A 21,359-nucleotide genomic window follows, 5' to 3' on the forward strand; every position below is an offset into this window, starting at 1 on the left:
ATTATTCAACATTCATTAGTATTTCTGATACTGTTAGTATTTCCAGAATATACACAGAACTTCAGTAACAATGCTATTGTGAAACCTTTTTCAAGGCATTAGATTTTCATAAGTTCACACATGAATTTGATCGACAGGCTATGCCACAATGATAAAGTGCTACTTGGCCACTAGGCAGGCAGGCTGCCCAACAGTAACTCTTACTCTTTTACTGGGAACATTTTATATGATTAACAGTTAAAATGTTAAAAAATCTTCCTAATAAAAAAATAAAATCTCCTAGAATCAGAAAGGATGTTTTTGTGAGGTACTTGGTGAGTATATACCTCCCACGAGGAAGTTTATTTCCTCTGAATAAGTTTATTATACAAATAATAGAATTTTAGTTTCCTATCTATACAATGTATCCCCTTGGTATTACTTTTCTACCTAATATCCAATTTATTATTCTTATATTGTTGACATATGACAACTTGACTCTTAAGGGCAAACAATATCACACACACATGTGCATATATATAATATTATATATATGTATATATATGTAATATGATAGGGTTTTGAACCATCTATGATGCATTATACTATAGGAATATATATATGTGTGTGTATATATATGTATATATTAACTACATATCCTACAAAATAGTAATAAGAATTGAAATGTCCCTATGGGGGCCATTCTCATTCAAACCATCTTAAGACTCTAATATCTGACTTATTTACAAAGAATATCAATTTTCAAGTGAAAGATTTTAAAAGACATTATGGAATTCTTCTATATAAATAAAAGCTAACAGCTATAATATGTTAAAGTGTAAGGAATGCCATAATTTCCCCAAATGGAAGCATTCAGCTATGTGCATGTACTACCACATCTTCATTATTGATATTATTATAGGTTAGCATTCACATAACTACACTGATATGTTTTCTGAAAGTGCTGGGCTCAAGTCATATCATCATAAAGATGTAGAGGCAATAATTATCAATTGTATAACTGAATGTTTTCTGTGTGTTTAATCGAAATGGATTCCCCACTAACAGAAATGGAAGCTTAACATTTATATCACCTTCTTGAAGTATGGAGTCACATCAACCTAATTTTGCAGAATGCAATATGTTACTGAACCTTTTCTCTCCTTCTAAAGAATCAGTGAACACTGAAGGCAGTTATGAACACAACATAATGCAATGTCTTAGTGGATTTACGTGTGTTATATACTGGGCATGTTACTTTCTGATTATCTTTCCTGCTCTTTGCCTTGAGGTACTAATATACCCAGGAAGCCTTGGCATATAGTTTCCACTTATATTCATCCTGGGGAAGACACAAAGAGGGTGTTATAGTGTCAGAAAAGTGAGAGACACAACTTGCTTATCTCCACAAACTGCATCCTTGCTACTCTGTTGCAAGACAAAGCTGGAACTGAAGGGTCTTTAAGCCCAAAGATCAGACCATTTTCCGCTGTTGCTAGGACCTTGATATTTCATGGTTGTTGATTTCCCTAAGTATGTTTGTCTCTCCACATGGAGTTTTTACATTCTGTTTACTTAAGTGTAACACTAATTTCCAAGTGGGAACCTGATTCCTTTGGTTCAATATGTTGGATTTGCTACACGATTTCCTAATTAGTATAAAATTATTGTGGTGCTGTACGATTGAGGTGTGAGTTGCACCTAAGAGAACAGTTCCAAAGAAGCTATCTTTGGAGCAGGGTCCTAGAATCAGTTGTGGTTTCTGAAGATTAAATAAATGAAGGCAACAAATAGAAGTCTTCCATACAGAGTAAACAAAAAAAATTAGAGGTCTGCGCTTGCACAAATTAACCCACACAAGGTTACTATCCACAATCTTCAAGTCTTGAAGAGTTGAAGAGTCTGTTTATATATCCACCTTGATACCTGCTTTGCTCTGCTCATCTTTAATATTTTCAACCTTGTCAAAGTGATTGACACCAGGTGCATGTACAGACACTATGAACTGTCATTGATTGGTATGGAACCATGAGAAGTTGACCTTCATCTAAAATTCACCTCATTTCTCTTCTTTTTTTTATCACTCTCGTTTTAGGAAACTTCATTCATGCTCTTCTCTTTCCTTTGTGCTCAATATTAGTGTAAAATTATCTGCAGAATAATTGCATAATTAACACCAGTGACTTAGAGCTCTGCTCCTGGGAGATGCTTGCACTCCTTTAGGAAACCTTTGGAAGTATCAGGCAATGTTTGTGCATGTGGTTGTGAACAAAGTGTGCATGTACATATGTCTGCATGCTTATGTGTATGTAAGGAGCATTTGTGCATGACTGTGAAGAGGCTGCTCTCAGTAGCTACCTACATCACTGTGCTTTACTTACTAACACAGTCTTATGCTGAAATCCTGAGATTTTTGATTTGGTTGCTTTTTCTAGGGATCTCTTATGTCTGCTTCCCAAATGCTGGGATTTTAGGAAGCCTCCATACCTAGTTGGCATTTTACAAGAGTACTAGAGATCTAAGCGACATTAAGTCTTTATGCTTTTAGGGCAGGCAAAGCCACCCCCCCATCAAAAATCCGGTAAATTAAAATACCACCGAGCAATGTATTTTGCATTTTTATATAACGTTAAGTCCAAGCACATAGAGATGTAACTGTTGAATGTGTACACTATGTGCTCCTGAAGATGCTTGCTAAGGTAATTGTAAATAGGAACGGATAGAATTGTTTGCTGAAAATGAAGTGATCAGCTTTTGCTACTTCAATTGTTTTATCCTTTGCCTGCAGAGAAACAGACACCATGATCTAATTGATTTTTTTATTTCTATTGTCAAATACTATGAAACATTCCTGTGGAGTTATAATGACCTCTGCTCCACATTTTCGCTGTCTTTGCAAACCCACACTGTTCCACCTGCTTTCCAAACATTTGGAACAGTGGGGATGAGTTCTGTTTAAATGGAGGGAGGAGGAAATGCTGCCTGGGCAATAGGAGCCGAGCTTTCTCTAAACCCGGTGCACTCCTGCATGGTCTTCTTGATTTTATTTTTCATTTAATCTTTTAAAAATTCCTAAATATTAAAACAAAATAACTTATCTATAGCAGTGCAAAAGGGAATGGGAGTGTGAATTTCTACTTCCAAGGTTAATGACTTCTTATCTTCAGGTATAAACAGAACAGGTAGGAACCTATTAAAAATGAGGTTCTAATCTAACTGCCCGAGATCACCTGATTTGGAGAGGAGTCAATAATCACTGTGAGTCTATGGCATGATCAAAAATCATTTCTGACCCAATGCTTATCATTTCAACAACATATTTTCATTTGTCTAACATTGAATGCCTAGTTTGTGACAGCCATGTGATTCTTCCTTGCAGGCTTTATATTCTACTACCTGTATCTAATTCAACAATGTTGCTATGCCATGTAAAGAACAATCTATTTCTGGAACCATCTTTCCAAAGAGTAACTGTCAGCTGTATAATATTTGGTATGTGATGCATGTGCGCTTAAGCACTGGAATTTTAAGTGTCTATTCAAAGAGTCTAAGTACAGTTATGTGCATCTGGCTACTGAATTGTTCAAATCAGGTACAAGACATTTCTCTTATCATGTAATTGCTCTTTGTAGAAACACTTGAAATGTGTCCCTTTGTCTTATTCTCAACAGTGTGAAGGGAGTATCTGTGCTTTAAGGAAAAAGTTGGAGGCAAAAAGTTGACATCTGTTTGCCCTCGAGAGGACGACTAGGGTTCAAGGTATCCCTCCTTCACTAGGAACTGCAGAGCAGCCCTGCATATATAAAAAGTTGTTTCAAACAATCAAAGAAAGACAGAATGTGCTGAAGTTTTCCTCCATGTGGACCTCCTACTTGCAACCAAGACAAAAATGTCAGAATTAAAATCTCTTTACTCCTCTCCTCAGCTGTAGGTTTGGAAATAAGGTTCCTTAGCTTGTGAATAGTTTATTTCTATCTGTGGAAGTTATTCTTATTTCTATCAAGTATCTGTGGAATGTTATGTTATTACAATAAACATGCCAAAATGTAGACTAGATCATAATTTTTACTTAACTCTGGTTATAAATGTGGTCAGGTAAGTGTCATGTTAACCAATTCCCTCAGGTCTAACATGTGTCTCCATAAAGATGGTTCCGGATCCTCACATTTAATAGATATCCTCACCAAAGAATTTTCAGTTTAATTTTAACTGATTATCACCTGTCCATCTTCAGGCATGCTTTGCTCATCACTATCGGTGAACAGGTTGTCTCTAATTCCAAATGGAGAATTGGGCCACCTTTCTGGATCATTCACTCTTCACAAATAGAAACATTTAGGGATTTGCCTTTCCAAACACACTTCATTTGCAAGTGCATATATTTGAGGAACATTACTAATAGATACTCATTCAAATAGGATATCATATAGGGACTGAATCAATGACAGGTGAAGGAATAACCAAGTTTGACTGGCATTTATGAAGGAGTTTCTCTGCAAAATTATCTCTACTATAGTATTCCAGTTGGTATTTTAGTTGATAAGAGTAGACAGAGATCTGTTATGCAATGAGAGAGGTGTAATGGGTGGGTGTTGGGAGCTGGGCCGTTGCAATGTTCCTTTAAGAAAGGAACAGTGAATCAAACATGTACTTCAAGAATTGATGTGATCAGTTACATTATGTATTTAACCAAAGTCCAAAGATGCAATAATAGGTAGGTAGATGTTGAAAATACACTGTGGGCTTTCTGCACTGCATGTTTATCGCTCAGAAGAAGCGTTGCCTACTTGCAACTCTTTGCAGATATTGTATTACGAGTTGCTCTATGTATGACAGGACAACTGCATTTGCTAGAAATACTCAGAATCAATTCCAGTTTTAGATGCTCTGTAAAGGATAACTTATAGAACCACAGGAAGAAAGGCAAGGGCAGTTAATATAGATTTTTGTCTTTGTGCCTGAGGATGTGACCTGTCAATTGTAAATGTCAGATGTAAGCATACTCTCTTCATCTTGAAAAAGCATGGGACCCATTTAAAAGCAGAGCTTGCTAGCATTCAACAACGTGATGATTGAGCCACAAAATAGAGAGATTTAATGTTATTTTATCCATGGAAAACAGTTGTGACAAATTTTTCTTTGGTAGTATTTTGTACATTTAAAAAACCCTACTGTCTGGGAGATGGCTAAGTCAATAAAGTGCTAAACCATCCTAATAAAACAACAACAACAACACCCCATCACCACCACCACCACAAACCTGGTGTGGTGGTGCCCTTCTTATAATCCTGGTGCTGGAAAGGCAGACACTAATATATGCCACCATCTATATTCTTATTTCTATCAAATATCTGTGGAAATATCAAATGTCTCATTAGCTGGAAAGAGGAAACTATTGTCTTCAAATATTTGGTAAAACAAAAGTTTACATTGTTGCCATAAAACTATTGTTTAAAAGCCAGTATTGAATTTTTTAGTTTTGTTAATGGAGAATATTCTCATGAGTAGGTCTCATTCAATCTGTTGAAATCCTTGAGAGACTTTCTGAGGCCAACTGTTGGGAAGGCAGTTCTACTTTTAGGCACAGGCTATGAGGGAAAAATTCCTAGTGTCTGCAGCTCCATAGCCTGCTCTTGAGTATTTTAAACCTGTTTTCCACCACAATCACTCAAAACGGAAGTCAAACTATCCACTCATCTATCCTATTATTTCTCTCACTGGGGATTCTCAGATTGGGTTCTTTGGGAGAAGAGTACACACTGAATCTCTGAGTCATGTTTCCAGCCCCGCTTCATAGAATCTTAACTAACACAGACTTAAATCCACATCTATGTTTTGTCACGAGTGACCTTTACCATCTAACATATTCTGTTCTTTTAGTTATTTGTCATCTACACTACTGACTATGTATCATAGCAGATACTCCAATCAGTCTATTCTCTCACAAAGAGATGCTCAATATACTTCAACTCATCTCACTTATCTAATTACATATTTGTTTCATTATATATTAAAAATGTAATACCTTCAAAAATATTTTCTATCAATAATATTAAAGACAGAGAAATTCCACCTATGTTTAATATATGTAAAATGTTTTAATTATGTAATACCTAAATCCTATATTCTTTCTTGTATAATGAAAATTTATTTATAATATTTCCATATTTTATTACAATTCACAAACTCACTAATTTATTTGCTGTTATAATTGTGGATAGAGAATTAACAACTTGACACATTATTAGATTTTTGCTTGAGTTTCAGAGTATGGTTTCTTCACCACTAAAACATTCAAATCCTAATTTATGTTTTCTCTAATTGGAAGCCTCCAGTTAATTAATGGAGTCCAAGTCTACTTTCCCTCTATGCACATAATAAATACAGTTTCTTAATGAATTTTTGTTTTTTGAACATGACTCTAATTATCATTATTAGATAAATAATTTCTATAGTGTTTTTCTTGCTGATCTAATTCATAACAATAAATCTATAAGACAAACCTTTTTCTATTGAAAGCATCCTTTACATATGTAAAATTAAGATATAAAACAGCAGCATATTACCCAACATGAGAAAAAAATTCACTCTACAAACAAGGAATCTCCCAAAAGTGAAAGAATACGGCAATCAGGTGAGTGTGAGAAGCAGGCAGGGAAAGCATTTTCAACTAGAATTGAAGCTGTTTATTTTATTAGGAAGTTGACACAGGTTGTCTTTGGTGTTTATGACTTGCAAAGTAAAGTATTTAATATTTATCATGTTTAAGGACAAGCAGCAGCAGTTTAGTAATCAAAAGGAATAATTTGAATCATCTTAGGAGAATAAATTCATTATAATTAGGGTATTTCAGAACACATTTAAACCATTCCTGGGCGAATGTATTCACCTTTCTTGTCATCGAAGTACAGAGTCTGCTGAGCTGGATTCGACCACTGGAGGGAGGTGTTATCATTTTGATCAACTCTGCAGGTCAGAATTGCAGTTCCGCCTTCAACAACCGTGACATTCTGAGTTAGTGGAAACTGCCCTTGGCTGCCTAAAAGGAGATTAAAGAAAATGTTGATTAAATGAAAGTTATAAAATGATTAATTTCCATGTTCTACATTGGACATCAGGATTTCCTCAAAATAAAACTTAAGCTACCAAATGTATAGAGGACAAAATATAGAAAAACAATTTAAAATCATTAGCCCACACTACTGGCACTTTATATTTTATTCTATTTCTCAGAATATGTATCTCTCTTAGGCACACAGGAAGATGTATTCCAATACTAATACAATAATCTTTAATTTCCCTTGGCCTAGAGTTGGTTGTGTGTTATTAGATGGAGTCATTGTTGAAGGTAAGGCAGACGACGATGTTGCATGAATTAACCTCTCTGCAGGAGCCTAGGAAATACATAAAACACTTTCCTGGTAGCTTTTTATGATGTAGAACAAAGCTCATAATATATAAAAACTAGAACTTTAGAGTGAATTTATGATAAGGGAGATGAAAAATGAATCCCACTTTACTGGGAAACCTTATAGAGCTTTTTCTAAAATACAAAATGTTGGCAAAACAATGTGACTATTCTATAAAAATGGAATATTTGTCCTATAGAATAGTCCTTGAAATATTTCAACATCCTGGTGTGGTGGCATTCACCTGTAGTCATACGAGTTACTCTGTAAGCAGAGAGAGCCCCTGTACTCCAGGAATTTGTGGTCAGCCTGATTAACAACAATGATATATTTTCTCCCTAGCAACCGCAACTATACAGGCTCCAACATGTGTGCACACATACATGGCTGTTACCCAAGGAGATATTTATGACTGTTTCGTCAAATTTTCTGTAATAATTATCTTTTTTTCATAATTAAGGAAAAACGTCTTCTTGGTTTCTTAAATGAATTGCCAATTTGTATAGAGTTGGTATACAACCAAGTTTTCTAATTCACATGTATATATTAATTATTAATTATTTCTAATTCACATGTATATATTAATTATTAATGCAATCTATGCAATGAATTTACCGAACAGGCACAGAAGTTCTAACAATTTAAACAGTTACCGCATGCACCAATCTATACATTTCATTTCTGCATTGATCTGGATAAAAAGTCCATCAAGTCTGATACCAAACATTCACAGAGATGAAAAGGATGTACTAGAGTCAGGTTACAAGACTATTATGTGAGCAAGGTAGTTCATTAAGTCAAAATAATTTACATATTCAAGGACATTAGGATGGCTTAATCGCACTCATGAATTGTATCTCTCTTCTTCTTTCCTTTGTAATGATTTTGTCATTATTCCAAGCACCACTTGAGGTTATATGGGAGCCACTGGCATAAAGAAGTTTATTACCAAGATGCCTGTTGATTGGCACCAGAAGAGACAAAAGGGCCTGAAGGGAAGCATTTTTTCCAGTCTTAAATGACAGGATCACAGAAGTTCATGACCACATTCCATAATCAAGACTTTGGAGTATTAAAATCTTTTATCAGGAGCATTATCTCCTCCTTGCCAGCCCCTTCAAGTCATCATGACAACTCCCCAGGACACTTCCCTGTAAGCTTTAAGATGAATTTTGAATTTGACATTGGAGTTTTGAATAATATATTCTTTGATAGTTTGCTCGAAATTCAACAGAAAACATGAGGTGTATTTTGACTTCTGCTCAGTGATGACCGCAGGCAGGGAGCACAGAGACCTATCAGTCTTGTAATGTGAGATGGGGTAAACCAAAACATGCCCAAGCAAACAGGAGTTTGCTCAGAAACAGAGAGTGATTGGGATTATCAGTTCATGAATATGGAGTTCAGTATGGTTTTAAGGTACATTACTTGGACCCCCTGGTGTTAATAACATGCATAAATTGAGCAATCCAGGGGAGACTCTCCAAGTATCACAACTGCTAATAAATATACATGGCTCAACCCAGATGATGCTTTGACTATCAACAAGTACATGAACAATACTGTCTGTTTCTTTAAAGAATTCAGGGAGAAAAGTTAGCGATGCTTGCAACAATTTTATCTAGAATAATTTTCAAAGCATCCCATAAGAAAATATTATCCTTCTCATTTCACAGATGGGTAAACTGACACTGGGAGGTTAAGTGATTTTTTTTTCTTTTCCCATGGTGAACCAAAGTCAACGAACCATTGGAAGTTTATTCTGAAAGTTCAACATTTCTTCTTCTCATTCCACAGTAGCTGCTGGGTCATAACTGTTCTACTGTTTCGTGAAATGCGAATACTGTTGGTCCACAAAAAGCAGGAAGAAAGAGAAGGAAAGGGAGAGAAAAGAGGAAGGAAGAGAGAGAGAGAGAGAGAGAGAGAGAGAGAGAGAGAGAGAGAGAGAGAGAACGAGAACAAACTAAGGGTTTATCTCCATGTTAGGTTTTAATATGAATCCACACCCCTGCATCAGGCCCTTCAAGGGTGGATATAAGAACTGTATCCCTCCAACATTTCTCTCAGTTTCTGACTTTAAGGTAGTATGATTTCAGTTCTCTTTTTCTTGCAGCATTAAATTCTTGAAAATCGAATAATTTAGTTTTACAAATACAGAGCAAACTCATGTGGCAAATCGACTAATCCTAAACACCCTTAGGACATGTGGTTTCCAAAATCAATTTAAAAGCCCGTGTGGCAGGCAGTCAAACAACTTCTCAGACGTCTGAATTGCCATTTACAACTACTTCTAACCAGGATAGAATACTGAGTCACTGTGACCTTTCTCTTTTTAACCCCTCATGACTCAACTTTGCCTTTGAATCTCAGGACATCTTTCCAAAGAAGTTTCCTCAGTGGGAAAATTAAACATCAGGTGAAGTGAGCGATGCATCCTGACTTCATTTATTATGTGCACATGACGTGAGGCATACTACTTCCTTGTCTTTCAGGCATTCCCATTTACAGGGTAGATAGAGGGAGAGAAAGCTGCTAATGAACCAGCAAGGTAACCTCAAACCTGAGAAAAACTGATGTAAAGAAAGGAAATCTGGTTCAGTCAGCATTGATTTCAATGTATTCAACCATCTTGGAGAAAACTTATTCCAGGCAACTATTATTCATAATTTACTAACTCCTCTCTTTGTACTGAATTCATATTTTTAGTTGTATTAGTATCTGTTAACTTCCTTAATTCAAAATGAATTATTAGGTTGCCACAGGTTATGCCTGACAGAGAAACCAAGTAAATTGCTCACAAACTTTCTACTTTCACTTTATTTCTTCAGACTCAATCCCCAGTCTCATACCCGAGCTGCAACAGAACATCAACTACAGCCATCTGTCCAGCCAGACCCCATTTTCTGTCCATCCCACAAAATAATATCTTCTAAAGTTCCTCCCCCAACTTGTAGCTGAAACTCCAGCAGGCACCCATTGTTAATCCAAGGGCTGCTCCTCCCAGGGTAACAAGTAGGCTGAAGACAGACTCACAGCTCTCTCATTGCTCCTGAAATCCAGTCTCTTCACTTCCTGATCCCCAGTCTCATCCTTGCTCTGTAGCTGGAAACCTGCTGAGGTTTCCCTTTCTTTTCTAACATTAACCATAAGGGATCACAAAAACCTCCTTCTCCAAATTTCCTTCTCCCAACTTATCCATGTATCCCAGCCTGAAATAGCCCCTTCCCCAGGAATTCCCAGTTAATACACCAGTTAAGCAGGCCAGAAAAATAGGCAACAGAAGACATTGGCCAACATATTCAGAGAGGAAATAGAAACTAAGAAACAAAACATCAACACCTTATTCATGATAAAGTCCTAGAGATATTAGGGATACAAGGGACACACCTAAAAATAATAAAGACAGTTTACAGCGTCTATATTCAACATCAAATTAAATGGAAATAAACTCAAAGCAATTCCAAGAAATCAGGAACAAGATAAGGTTGCCCACTCTCTCCCTATCTATTCAATATAGTACTTGAATTCTTAAGTAGACCAGTTAGACAACTGAAGAAGATCAACAAGACAAAAATTGTAATGGAAGAGCTCAAAGTATTGCTATTTGCAGATGATAGGATAGAATATAAAATTGAACCTAAATTTTCCACCAAGGAATTCTTAGAGCTGATAAAACTCAGCAAAATAGCTGGATACAAAATTAACTCACAAAAATCAGTAGTCTTCTACTATTGACAAACAGACTGAGAAAGAAATCAAGGCCTCAAATAATTTATATTTGTGGTAACTATTCAAGCAAGGGAAAATTAGCTGATCAAATCTTTAAGTCACTGAATAGAGAAATTAAAAAGATATCAAGATGCAAAGATCTCCCTCTGGTCTCTATCCGCTCCCACAGTCCTCTGGACTCAAAACCTGCCTGGAGAGAGCTGGTCTCCCAAGAGTGCTCTCATTTCTAAGGTCACAGGTCCACAGGCCAGCAGGAGGGATAAGCTCCAGTCACAGACCGCAAAACCAACTAATATCAGAGGTAACCAAATGGCAAGAGTCAAACACAAGAAGGTAAACCACAGAAACCAAGTCTACTTGGAATCATCAGAACCCATTTCTCCAACCACAGCAAGTTCTGGATACCCCAACACACAAAACAACACAGAAAAACAAGATTAAAATCATATGTACAACAATGCCAAGCAACCAGAGCTTCCAGGGACTAAGCCACTACCTAAAGACTATACATGGACTGACCCTGGACTCTGACCTCATAGGTAGCAATGAATATCCTAGTAAGAGCACCAGTGGAAGGGGAAGCCCTGGGTCCTGCTAAGACTGAACCCCCAGTGAACTAGACTGTTGGGGGGAGGGCGGCAATGGGGGGAGGGTTGGGAGGGGAACACCCATAAGGAAAGGGAGGGGGGAGGGGGATGTTTGCCCGGAAACCGGGAAAGGGAATAACACTCGAAATGTATATAAGAAATACTCAAGTTAATAAAAAAAATCATATTTCATGATGATGATAGATGACTTTAAGAAGGACATAAATAACTTCCTTAAAGGAGTACAGGAGAACAAAGGTAAACAAGTAGAAGCCCTTAAAGAGAAAACACAAAAGTCCCTTAAAGAGTTACAAGAAAACAACCAAACAGGTAAAGGAATTGAACAAATCAGGATCTAAAAACAGAAATAGAAACAATAAAGAAATTACAAAGAGAGACAACTCTGGAGATAGAAAAACCTAGGAGAGAGATCAGGAGTCATAGATGTAAGCATCACCAACAGAATATAAGAGAGAGAAGAGAGAATCTCAGTGGCATAAGATACCATAGAAAACATTGGCACAATAATCAAAGAAAATGCAAAATGAAAAAAGTTCCTAGCCCAAAACATCCAGAAATCCCAGGACACAATGAGAAAACCAAACCTAAGGATAATAGGTATAGAAGAGAGCGAAGATTCCCAACTTAAAGGGCTAGTAAACATCTTCAACAAAATTATAGAAGAAAACTTCCCAAACCTAAAGAAAGAGATGCCTATGAACATAAATGAAGCCTACAAGAAAACCAAATATATTAGACCAGAAAAGAAATTTCTCCTGTCACATAATAGTCAAAACACCAAATACACAAAACAAAGAAAGAATATTAAAATCAGTAAGGGAAAAAGGTCAAGTAACATACAAAAGGAGACCTATAAGAATTGGAACAGACTTCTCAATAGAGACTATGAAAGTTAGTCCATCTTGGGCAGAGGTCAGACAGACCCTAAGAGAACACAAATGCCAGCCCAGGCTACCATAACCAGCAAAACTCTCAATTAAAATAAATGGAGAAACCAAGATATTTCATGACAAAACCAAATTTACATAATATCTTTCCACAAATCCAGCTCTGCAAAGGATAATAGATGGAAAACCCCAACACAAGGAGGGAAACTATATCCTAGAAAAAGAAAGAAAATAATCTTTCAACAAACACAGAAGATGGCCACACAAACATAAATCTACCTCTAATAACAAAAACAACAGAAAACCACAATCAACTATTCCTTAATATCTCTTAACATCAATGGACACAATTCCCCAATAAAAAGACATAGATTAACAGACTGGATAGGTAAAGAACCCAGCATTTTGCTGCATACAGGTAACACACCTCAGTGACAAAGATAGGCACTACCTCAGAGTAAAAGGCTAGTAAAAACTTTCCAAGCAAATGGTCCTAAGAAACAAGCTGGAGTAGCCATTCTAATATCGAACAAAATGGACTTTCAACAAAAAGTTATCAAAAAAAGATAAGGAAGGACACTTCATATTCATTAAAGTAAAGGTCCACCAATATGAACTATCAATTCTGAACATCTCTGCTCCAAATGCAAGGGAACTTACATTCTTTGAAAAAAAAATCTTTAATGAAGCTGAAAGCACACATTTCACTTCACACAATAATAGTGGGAGACTTCAACATCCCACCTGCACCCACAATTCACTATTTCAAGTTTTACTACAGAGATATAGTCTTCTCTGTAGTCAAGTTTTACTATAGAAATAGTATATTGACACAAAGCAACCATATTTATTAACAGAATAAAATTGAAAACCTAAATATGAATGAACACCAAATACACCCGATTTTTTATAAAGAAACAAAAAATACACACTGGGAAAAAGAAATGGTGTTTTCAATCTGGGTGTCTGTGTGTAGAAAAATACAAATAAATCCATATGTATCACCCTAAACAAAAGTCTAGTAAAAGCAGATCAAAGAGCTCAATATAAAACTAGATCCACTGAGCTTGATACAAGAGTCAGCAAGGAAGATCCTAGAAGTCATTGGCACCACAGAAGGCTTCTTGAACAGAACACCAATAATATAAGCCATAATGTCAACACTTTTGAAGTGGGACCTGATAATACTGAAAAGTTTCTGAAAGTCACAGGACATAGGCATTCCACAAGAGACAGTCTACAGAACGGGAAAAGATTTTTATCAATTCCCCATTCAACCGAGGATTAACATCCAAAATATATAAAGAGCTCATGAAACTAGACATCAAAACAAAACAAATAATCCAATTAAAATTAGCTACAGTTATACACAGATTCTCAGTGGAGGAAACTCAAATACCGAGGAACACTTAAAGAGATGTTCAGTGTCCTTAGCCCTCAGGGAAATGCACATCAGAATTACTTTGAGATTACATTTTACACCTGTCTAAAAGGCTAAGGACAAAAATCACTAGTGAGAGCTCATGCTGGCAAAGGTGTGGAATAAAGGAAACATTCTTCTATTGCTGACGGAATTGCAAATGTGTACTCCCACTATGGACACCAATGCCATATGTCCTACGAAAGTGAGGAATCAATATAACTAAAGATTCAGCTATGCTGCTGTCAGGCATACACCCAAAGGACATTCCGTCCTACCACAAGGATACTTTCTCAACCATGTCATTGGGGCTTTAATCATAATAGATAGAAACCTAGAAACAACCTAGATAACCCTCAACAGAAAAATAAATTTAAAAGATTGTTGTTAATTTATGTAATGGGGTATCACTCAGTGATGCGGTTCTGCATGTTTCACTGCTACAAGCGGGTCCCGGACTCGTGCCTGCTCCTTGGACTCTTTTCCTCCTGTTGGGTTGCTGTGTCAACTTTCAATATGGTATTTTTCCTTAAAGGTATTGTATTTACTTTTTATATTTGGTTGTTATCTCTTTGATGTTTGTTCTTTATTGATATGGAGGAGAGAGAAGGAGGATGAACTGGGAGGAAAGGGGGAGGAGAAACTATAATCAGGATGTATTGTTTGAGAAAGGAATCTCTTTTCAATAAAAGAAAATAATGTAAATAATAAAAGACTTTGGTAGCAGTGTATTTTTCCTGTGAATCAGTTATACTGTATAGCATTCTCTATTTTAAAGGGAAGTTCCCAAGGAGATACTCAACAGCCTAAGTGAGTATATTTTCTTAGCACATTTGCTAGCATGTGACGGAGAGCTGGTGAGAGCAGAACGACCTAAATGTAATTCAGACGTGCTAAATTTGTTCATGGTGATATCAAGGTGGAGATGTATAGACTTCTACTACATGAAAATAAATGGACAAATATCACAAATGGCATATTAGCAAAAATACTAGGAGGCACATTTTATTTCTTTCCAAACATCATTAGGAGTATATGAAAGAATATGGAAGTAACGACTGAGAACAGATACATCAAATACTATTACAACCCTAAGAAGGGGCAGAAAATAAAAGAGGAAAGATCGTACTAAATGTATACACTAGAGCAGGGGAAAAGAGTTGACAACATTCCTTAACTGTGAAGTAAGTGAAAGCCATTCTTCAGCTTTGTTGGATGGAGGATCACTCTGAATTTTGATATTCTGTACCTTTTTCTTGTCTCACCACCCATTTTGCTATCTTTTCTTTGTATTATTTCCCGTCATCTATCAGAGACTGCCAATAGATATAGAGGAAGTGGGGAATTTAATGGGTTTTATGAAACTAGATATAATTCTAGGTGCCGTTGGTGAATTCATGGTTTAATCTGCAAAAGTAATCTTGGCATCATCTCCCCCTTGAAGATTAGGGGTCTGGTATATGGAAACCTTAAAACTCATACAGACATAAAGATAGAAGCAAGATTTTAAACTTTTGTCTTCTAAGCACTCTATGCTTAATCATTGACTAACTGGTTATGAACTGAACAGAGTGGGAATGTGCTTCTTTAACTATGATTTTAAAAGGGTGTAGTTTGCAGTCAAGCATGTTAAAGACATGCCAACCCTCGCACCTCTTTTTAGCAAGTGAAGAATGTCCTTGAAATTCAGTTTAAGGGTAACGAGGACAAACTGGCTTAGAGCAGCTTCCGAGTCCCCGTGGGCTGTGACTCACCACCCGCACTCAGTGACATAAGCTGGTAGCTTGAAATTGACCACGGAGGGAATATTTTCACCATAGAAATTGGCAAACACTACAGGCCCACGATGTTCCCCATAGAGAAAGCTGTTAAATATTTACAGTTCGCCACTGAAAGCCATCATTGATGTCTCTGGTTACAATAACTGCAAAGCTTTTCCACTTGGATTTTGATTCCTTTAACCCATCATCACACTAATTAAAAATTTTGATACAAGTTCCCATTGCTCCCTCCTCCTCGTTGATTGAGGTTGAAGTGCTAGGTTTTCTTAGACTGTCCAGCTAGCACCAACCTGCCATCTGTGGTTTTAAACTTTTACTAGTGTTACAAATATGATTTGCTAACACCTAACTAAGAGAAGAACTTAAAAAGAATAATTTATATACTGAAATGCTTAATGTCCTTCATGCTTGACATAGGCCAAGTAGCTTCTTTAGTATTTTTTATTTCTCTAATATTTCCTTCTGTCTGTTGTAAAGGAACCTCAAGCTAAAGGGGAAATAAACAGAGCCCTTTCTTCTATTGGCCTGAGTTATTTAAAAGCTGTCCCACACTCACAAGTTTTACCCTTCTTTTTTCCTATCAAACCTCAAAAATGAGTAGCGTATAATCCCAGAGGACACAAAGTAGCCAGTTCTTAAATAATGGACACTGTAAGTTGGTTAGGAGGCTGTATGAACCATGAGAACCAAGAAGCATGAAAAATACAGGGGTGGAGTTAATAGAGGAGGCAGAAAAAAATGCATGTTTTAGCACTAACCGCCAAACATGCCTGCACTCCCACAAACAATACATTTCCAGCTTTGCTATCTCTTCAATGCCTGAGTGGAAACGATGGTTTCTCTATCTTTTCCTGAGCTAGAGATTAAGCATAGACCACAAAAGTGCACCAGTCCACTCTATGCATGGCTGCTTCCTCTATGAGAGCAGTGGCCACCCGAGACAGTCCCAGACAGACAAAATGAGGCTGGAGTTTGTACCACTGAGAGGGGGAATAATTATCAGTCCGTGATTTTTAAGGACACAGGATCGAATTTGGGGGGGCAAATTAACAGTAATTTAGCATCTCTCATTATATTTCTCTTCGTAAAAATGAGGAAGATTCTTTGCAAGAAACATCCAGACTTAAAAAATAATAACAGAAAACAAAAAGAAGTCAAGGGAATATGGGAAGGTGCAGTTTTTCAATAAAAATGTGTCAAAAACCCCAGTTATAAAGTGGCCTGTAATTTAACCTTTGAAGGTATGGCTACATGCTCCTACATCTGCTAAATTTATGTACAGTTATCTGATTCCGAAAAGGTTCTGCCACCAGAGTTAAATGACATGCATACTTTTTCAGTTTGTTTTAAAAATATTTTCTTTTCTCTCAGAAACATAATTAAATGCAAAATACATTTCCTGTGTTGAGGTTCTTATTTATTGGTTTACAAAAAGCACAAATGCCAAGTGGATCAGTACATGTAAAATATGCTAATTGTTGTGAAATATAAAGCCAGCAAAAAGATGGAAAGAAATAGGCTGTGCATTTTTAAATGATGTGCAACAATGATCTACTCTAAACTTCCTTCGTGCTATTCTCAGCTCTCCCTATCTCTCTCTTTCTTTCCTCTCTTAGTTCTCCAACCTTTCTTTCTTCTCTTTTTTATCTCTCTTCCTCTGTGATCCCTTCTCTCAACTAGTTTGGGGAGTGTTTAAATAAAGAATGCGCATGTTAAAAGTTCAAGATCATTCATGTTGCCTAAATTAGAGTCTAAAAATACATCTAAGTGCATACACAGCGTGTTATTACTTCCACTAAATTACCAAAGGCACTCAAAACAAATAACCTTCTAATGGGGAAGTTGTGGCTCAGTAGTTGTGTGGACCGAAACACATTGCATACTAAAGTCTATTAGATGGCAAAACACTAATGTCATGAAGGCAGGTTTACAATTCCCAAGGGAACCACAATGAATGGTCTATCATATGAGGTGGGAAATTGAAGGAAAAATTAAGACTGATAACTAAGTGCAACTTGGTTCTCCTTTTGGTGTAACCCTCTCTTCTTTCACATAGAGATTTTCCTTGTCTTGTTTTCTCTTTTCTGTTTTGTTTTCTAGATTCTAGATTTTAGAACATTCCTAAAAGCTATTGACTTATACCAAATAATTTTATTTTTCTTTGAGTCAACTTTCTTTTTCCTGCATTCAACTTTCCATTTAGAGTATAACACCTGATCTCCACCTTCTGTGCCATCCCTCATCCCAGCCACTGTGGAGCATGGCCATCAGCCCGTGCTGCCTGCCAGTTTCCATAGAGACAGGATGCACATGGGGGACCCATGTTCCATTACAACTGCCAGACCAAAGCCGGAAAGAGACAAAGCTGGCGGACAGCGGGTCCTGCAAGGCCAGGAAAGGTTGGAGAGGCTTTCTCTTCCTGATATCGAAGTAGAACAGTGCCAAACTGGCAGCCTCGGGAGTTACAATCCTGTAGACCAGACCCTGGAGTTCACGGCGGCCATTGTGAGCCTCACACTCTGGTACTCCAGCATACCCAAAGCTTGGACCTCGCCTCTTTTTGGCTCTGATCCCTGACAAAAGGCTCTTTCAGATTTACAACGGCCCCGCCATGCAGCTCCTGAGGCACAGACTCCTAATGCTCCTCTAGAAACTGTGTGACTTTCTGTTTTCCGGAATGTGAGATGAGGTTTCTAGGTCATTCGTATTTAGCAAACTTTAGAACTTATGGAAAACCATGTCTCCAATTTATCCATACAATGACTCTGACTAGGTGATCCTGTAAACCACATATTAAATACTGTAACCTTTTAGAGAATTTACACCAAAGTTGCTCTATCTACATAGAATAATTTTTCTAGCCTGTTTTATTACTTTTATCACTCAGTATTATCACTAAATCCATATATTCTTTATTATAATTTTTAATTTTTAGCAAGTATTTATGGATCCCTAAGGAACTTAAATGTTTTTTGTTCTTATGTATAGACTGTAGTTCATTAACCTATATTTTAGTATCATTTGATATTTAAAAATTTAGTATTTTTTTAAAGTTACATCTAATAAAGTCAATTTTCCTCTGGAAGGAAAAAATCATTTAAAATTGCATTTCCTTGGCAGAAAATTCAATCAGAGAATAGTCTAAAAGAATAGTAAGTTGCATACATATTTTTCTAAGAAGTTTCATATATTAGAAAAATAAGTAATACTAAATTTAATACACTTTAAATATCAAATACAACAGAAATTTGAACCCGCTATTTTTTTTGAAGAAATATGAAATTTAAAGTACAGGAAAGTGGTTAAATATTAAACTATTAATTTATAATATACAACTAGTATACAATATACCTATATGCCATAATGTTCCATAGCAAAATAAGATAACGATTATAGGCAAATTACAAATACAAATATCCTAGGTTTTTAATCTGACTTTGTTGTTTTCTTTAACCTTAAACAGAAAATAAAGTTTATTAGATTTAATTAAAGTACTGAGTTTAAAGTACTAGTTATTGATTTAATTTAACATCTATATTCAAAGCTATTCTTTAGAATTGTCATATATTTTATACATTTCTGAAAAATAAGAATATTGACATTGCCTTTATGTTAATACTGTCTTTATTATTCTCTTTACTTAATACAAATAATTTCATTAAAGCAATCAATATACCTATTTATATTTCAAGGAGCCTTCGCATTTCTTTTGAATAGTATTTCTGTAAATTTTGAATTGTGAAAAAAGGTATTTATAAAACATATAAAATGTACATATTTTAATGAATAATTTCAATTCATATTGAGCAACTAAACTATAATTATAGTGCAATGTTTTCAGAACATATTTTTAATATTTTAGTGGAATTCTTCAATAAAATGAACTTCAATTACATGAATTTATTTGTCAGATCTGTGTTTGATGGTGACAGTAGACCTCCCACAGCTATAATTTGAATGGATCTCCTAGAAATGACAGTTGTCCGTTCAGAATTGTCAATGAGGACAAAGCAGCAAAATCGAGAAAACAAATAGTAAAAGTACCCAGTTGAGGAATGGTAACATTTTAACTGTTATCTGTTTTCAAGGAAAAGCCAGCAGTTCCAAAATAGCCTTAGGGCAAGGATAGTGCAGAGCCAGCAGTGTTGTTCAACCAGCAGCTATAAGTAAAGGTCTCTAGATCAGAGCCAAAAAGGCTTGGCAGTTGAAGGAACTACAGGAAAGGCTCACACAACAAAGGGAAACAATCCAATAAGATTGATGTCCAAAGTGAGGCAGTTAGGGGTGGTCCAAGGGGAGCAGGGCGGTCGTCCAAGGTGAGCCAGGAAGGATGGTCAAGCCAGAACACACAGAACTCTTCATGTTTTAAAGATCTCATGATCTCACCTTTACTCACTAAGCCACTTGCATGTAACGGAAAACTATCAATAGAAGTTGAGTGATACACTTACCTTCCCAGAAAACAGGAGGGTTTTTGTTTGTTTTTTTGTACTTTTTAATATTAACTCTGCATCCAAGAATTTGATTGTGAACACTGTGAAAGATGAACCCAAGATCAAAAACTTTGTTGAATTCTATCAGAGTTCATTAAAGGTTTGTAAAGGTGGCAAGCCTTCATTTGCTTGTTATTGTTGTTGCTGCTGCTGTTTTGATTTATATGATAAATAGCCTTCTGGTAAACGCTTAGCTCTGTTTTACTGACTTGCACTTTTACTAAAACACGATTGTCTCTCATATGCCCAGATTCTGTCCCCTTTGAGAAAGAAACAAACACTCATTTACACTCTAAATGCCATGGCCATTTTAGTTTTTTTTTTTTGTCTTTAACAATGATGCACCTTCATTTTAATGCTCATTTTTACTTATTTGCAATACATTTTTTTTTATTTTATTTTTTTTTATTTTTTTTTTATTAACTTGAGTATTTCTTATATACATTTCGAGTGTTATTCCCTTTCCCGGTTTCCGGGCAGACATCCCCCTCCCCCCTCCCCTTCCTTATGGGTGTTCCCCTCCCAACCCTCCCCCCATTGCCGCCCTCCCCCCATAGACTAGTTCACTGGGGGTTCAGTCTTAGCAGGACCCAGGGCTTCCCCTTCCACTGGTGCTCTTACTAGGATATTCATTGCTACCTATGGGGTCAGAGTCCAGGGTCAGTCCATGTATAGTCTTTAGGTAGTGGCTTAGTCCCTGGAAGCTCTGATTGCTTGGTATTGTTGTACTTTTGGGGTCTCGAGCCCCTTCAAGCTCTTCCAGTTCTTTCTCTGATTCCTTCAATAGGGGACCTATTCTCAGTTCAGTGGTTTGCTGCTGGCATTCACCTCTGTATTTGCTGTATTCTGGCTGTGTCTCTCAGGAGAGATCTACATCCAGCTCCTGTCGGCCTGCACTTCTTTGCTTCATCCATCTTGTCTAATTGGGTGGCTCTATATGTATGGGCCACATGTGGGGCAGGCTCTGAATGGGTGTTCCTTCAGTCTCTGTTTTAATCTTTGCCTCTCCCTTCCCTGCCAAGGGTATTCTTTTTCCTCATTTAAAGAAGGAGT

The 21,359-nt window shown here is 36.5% G+C and overlaps 1 protein-coding gene across 4 annotated transcripts in view; it reads right to left on the bottom strand.

Annotated features, from left to right (window-relative positions):
* Positions 1-21,359, bottom strand: part of Cadm2 (cell adhesion molecule 2) — a 977,017-nt gene that overhangs the window by 224,942 nt on the left and 730,716 nt on the right. For all 4 annotated transcript variants that reach the window (NM_001047102.2, XM_087576479.1, XM_087576478.1 and 1 more), the window contains one exon: positions 6,869-7,018. In NM_001047102.2, coding sequence (NP_001040567.1) covers positions 6,869-7,018 — 150 coding nt within the window. The remainder of the gene's footprint in view (positions 1-6,868; positions 7,019-21,359) is intronic.

Source organism: Rattus norvegicus, chromosome 11 (genome assembly GCF_021556685.1).
Source record: "Rattus norvegicus strain SHRSP/BbbUtx chromosome 11, alternate assembly SHRSP_T2T, whole genome shotgun sequence".
In the NCBI taxonomy this organism is placed as follows: domain Eukaryota; kingdom Metazoa; phylum Chordata; class Mammalia; order Rodentia; family Muridae; genus Rattus; species Rattus norvegicus.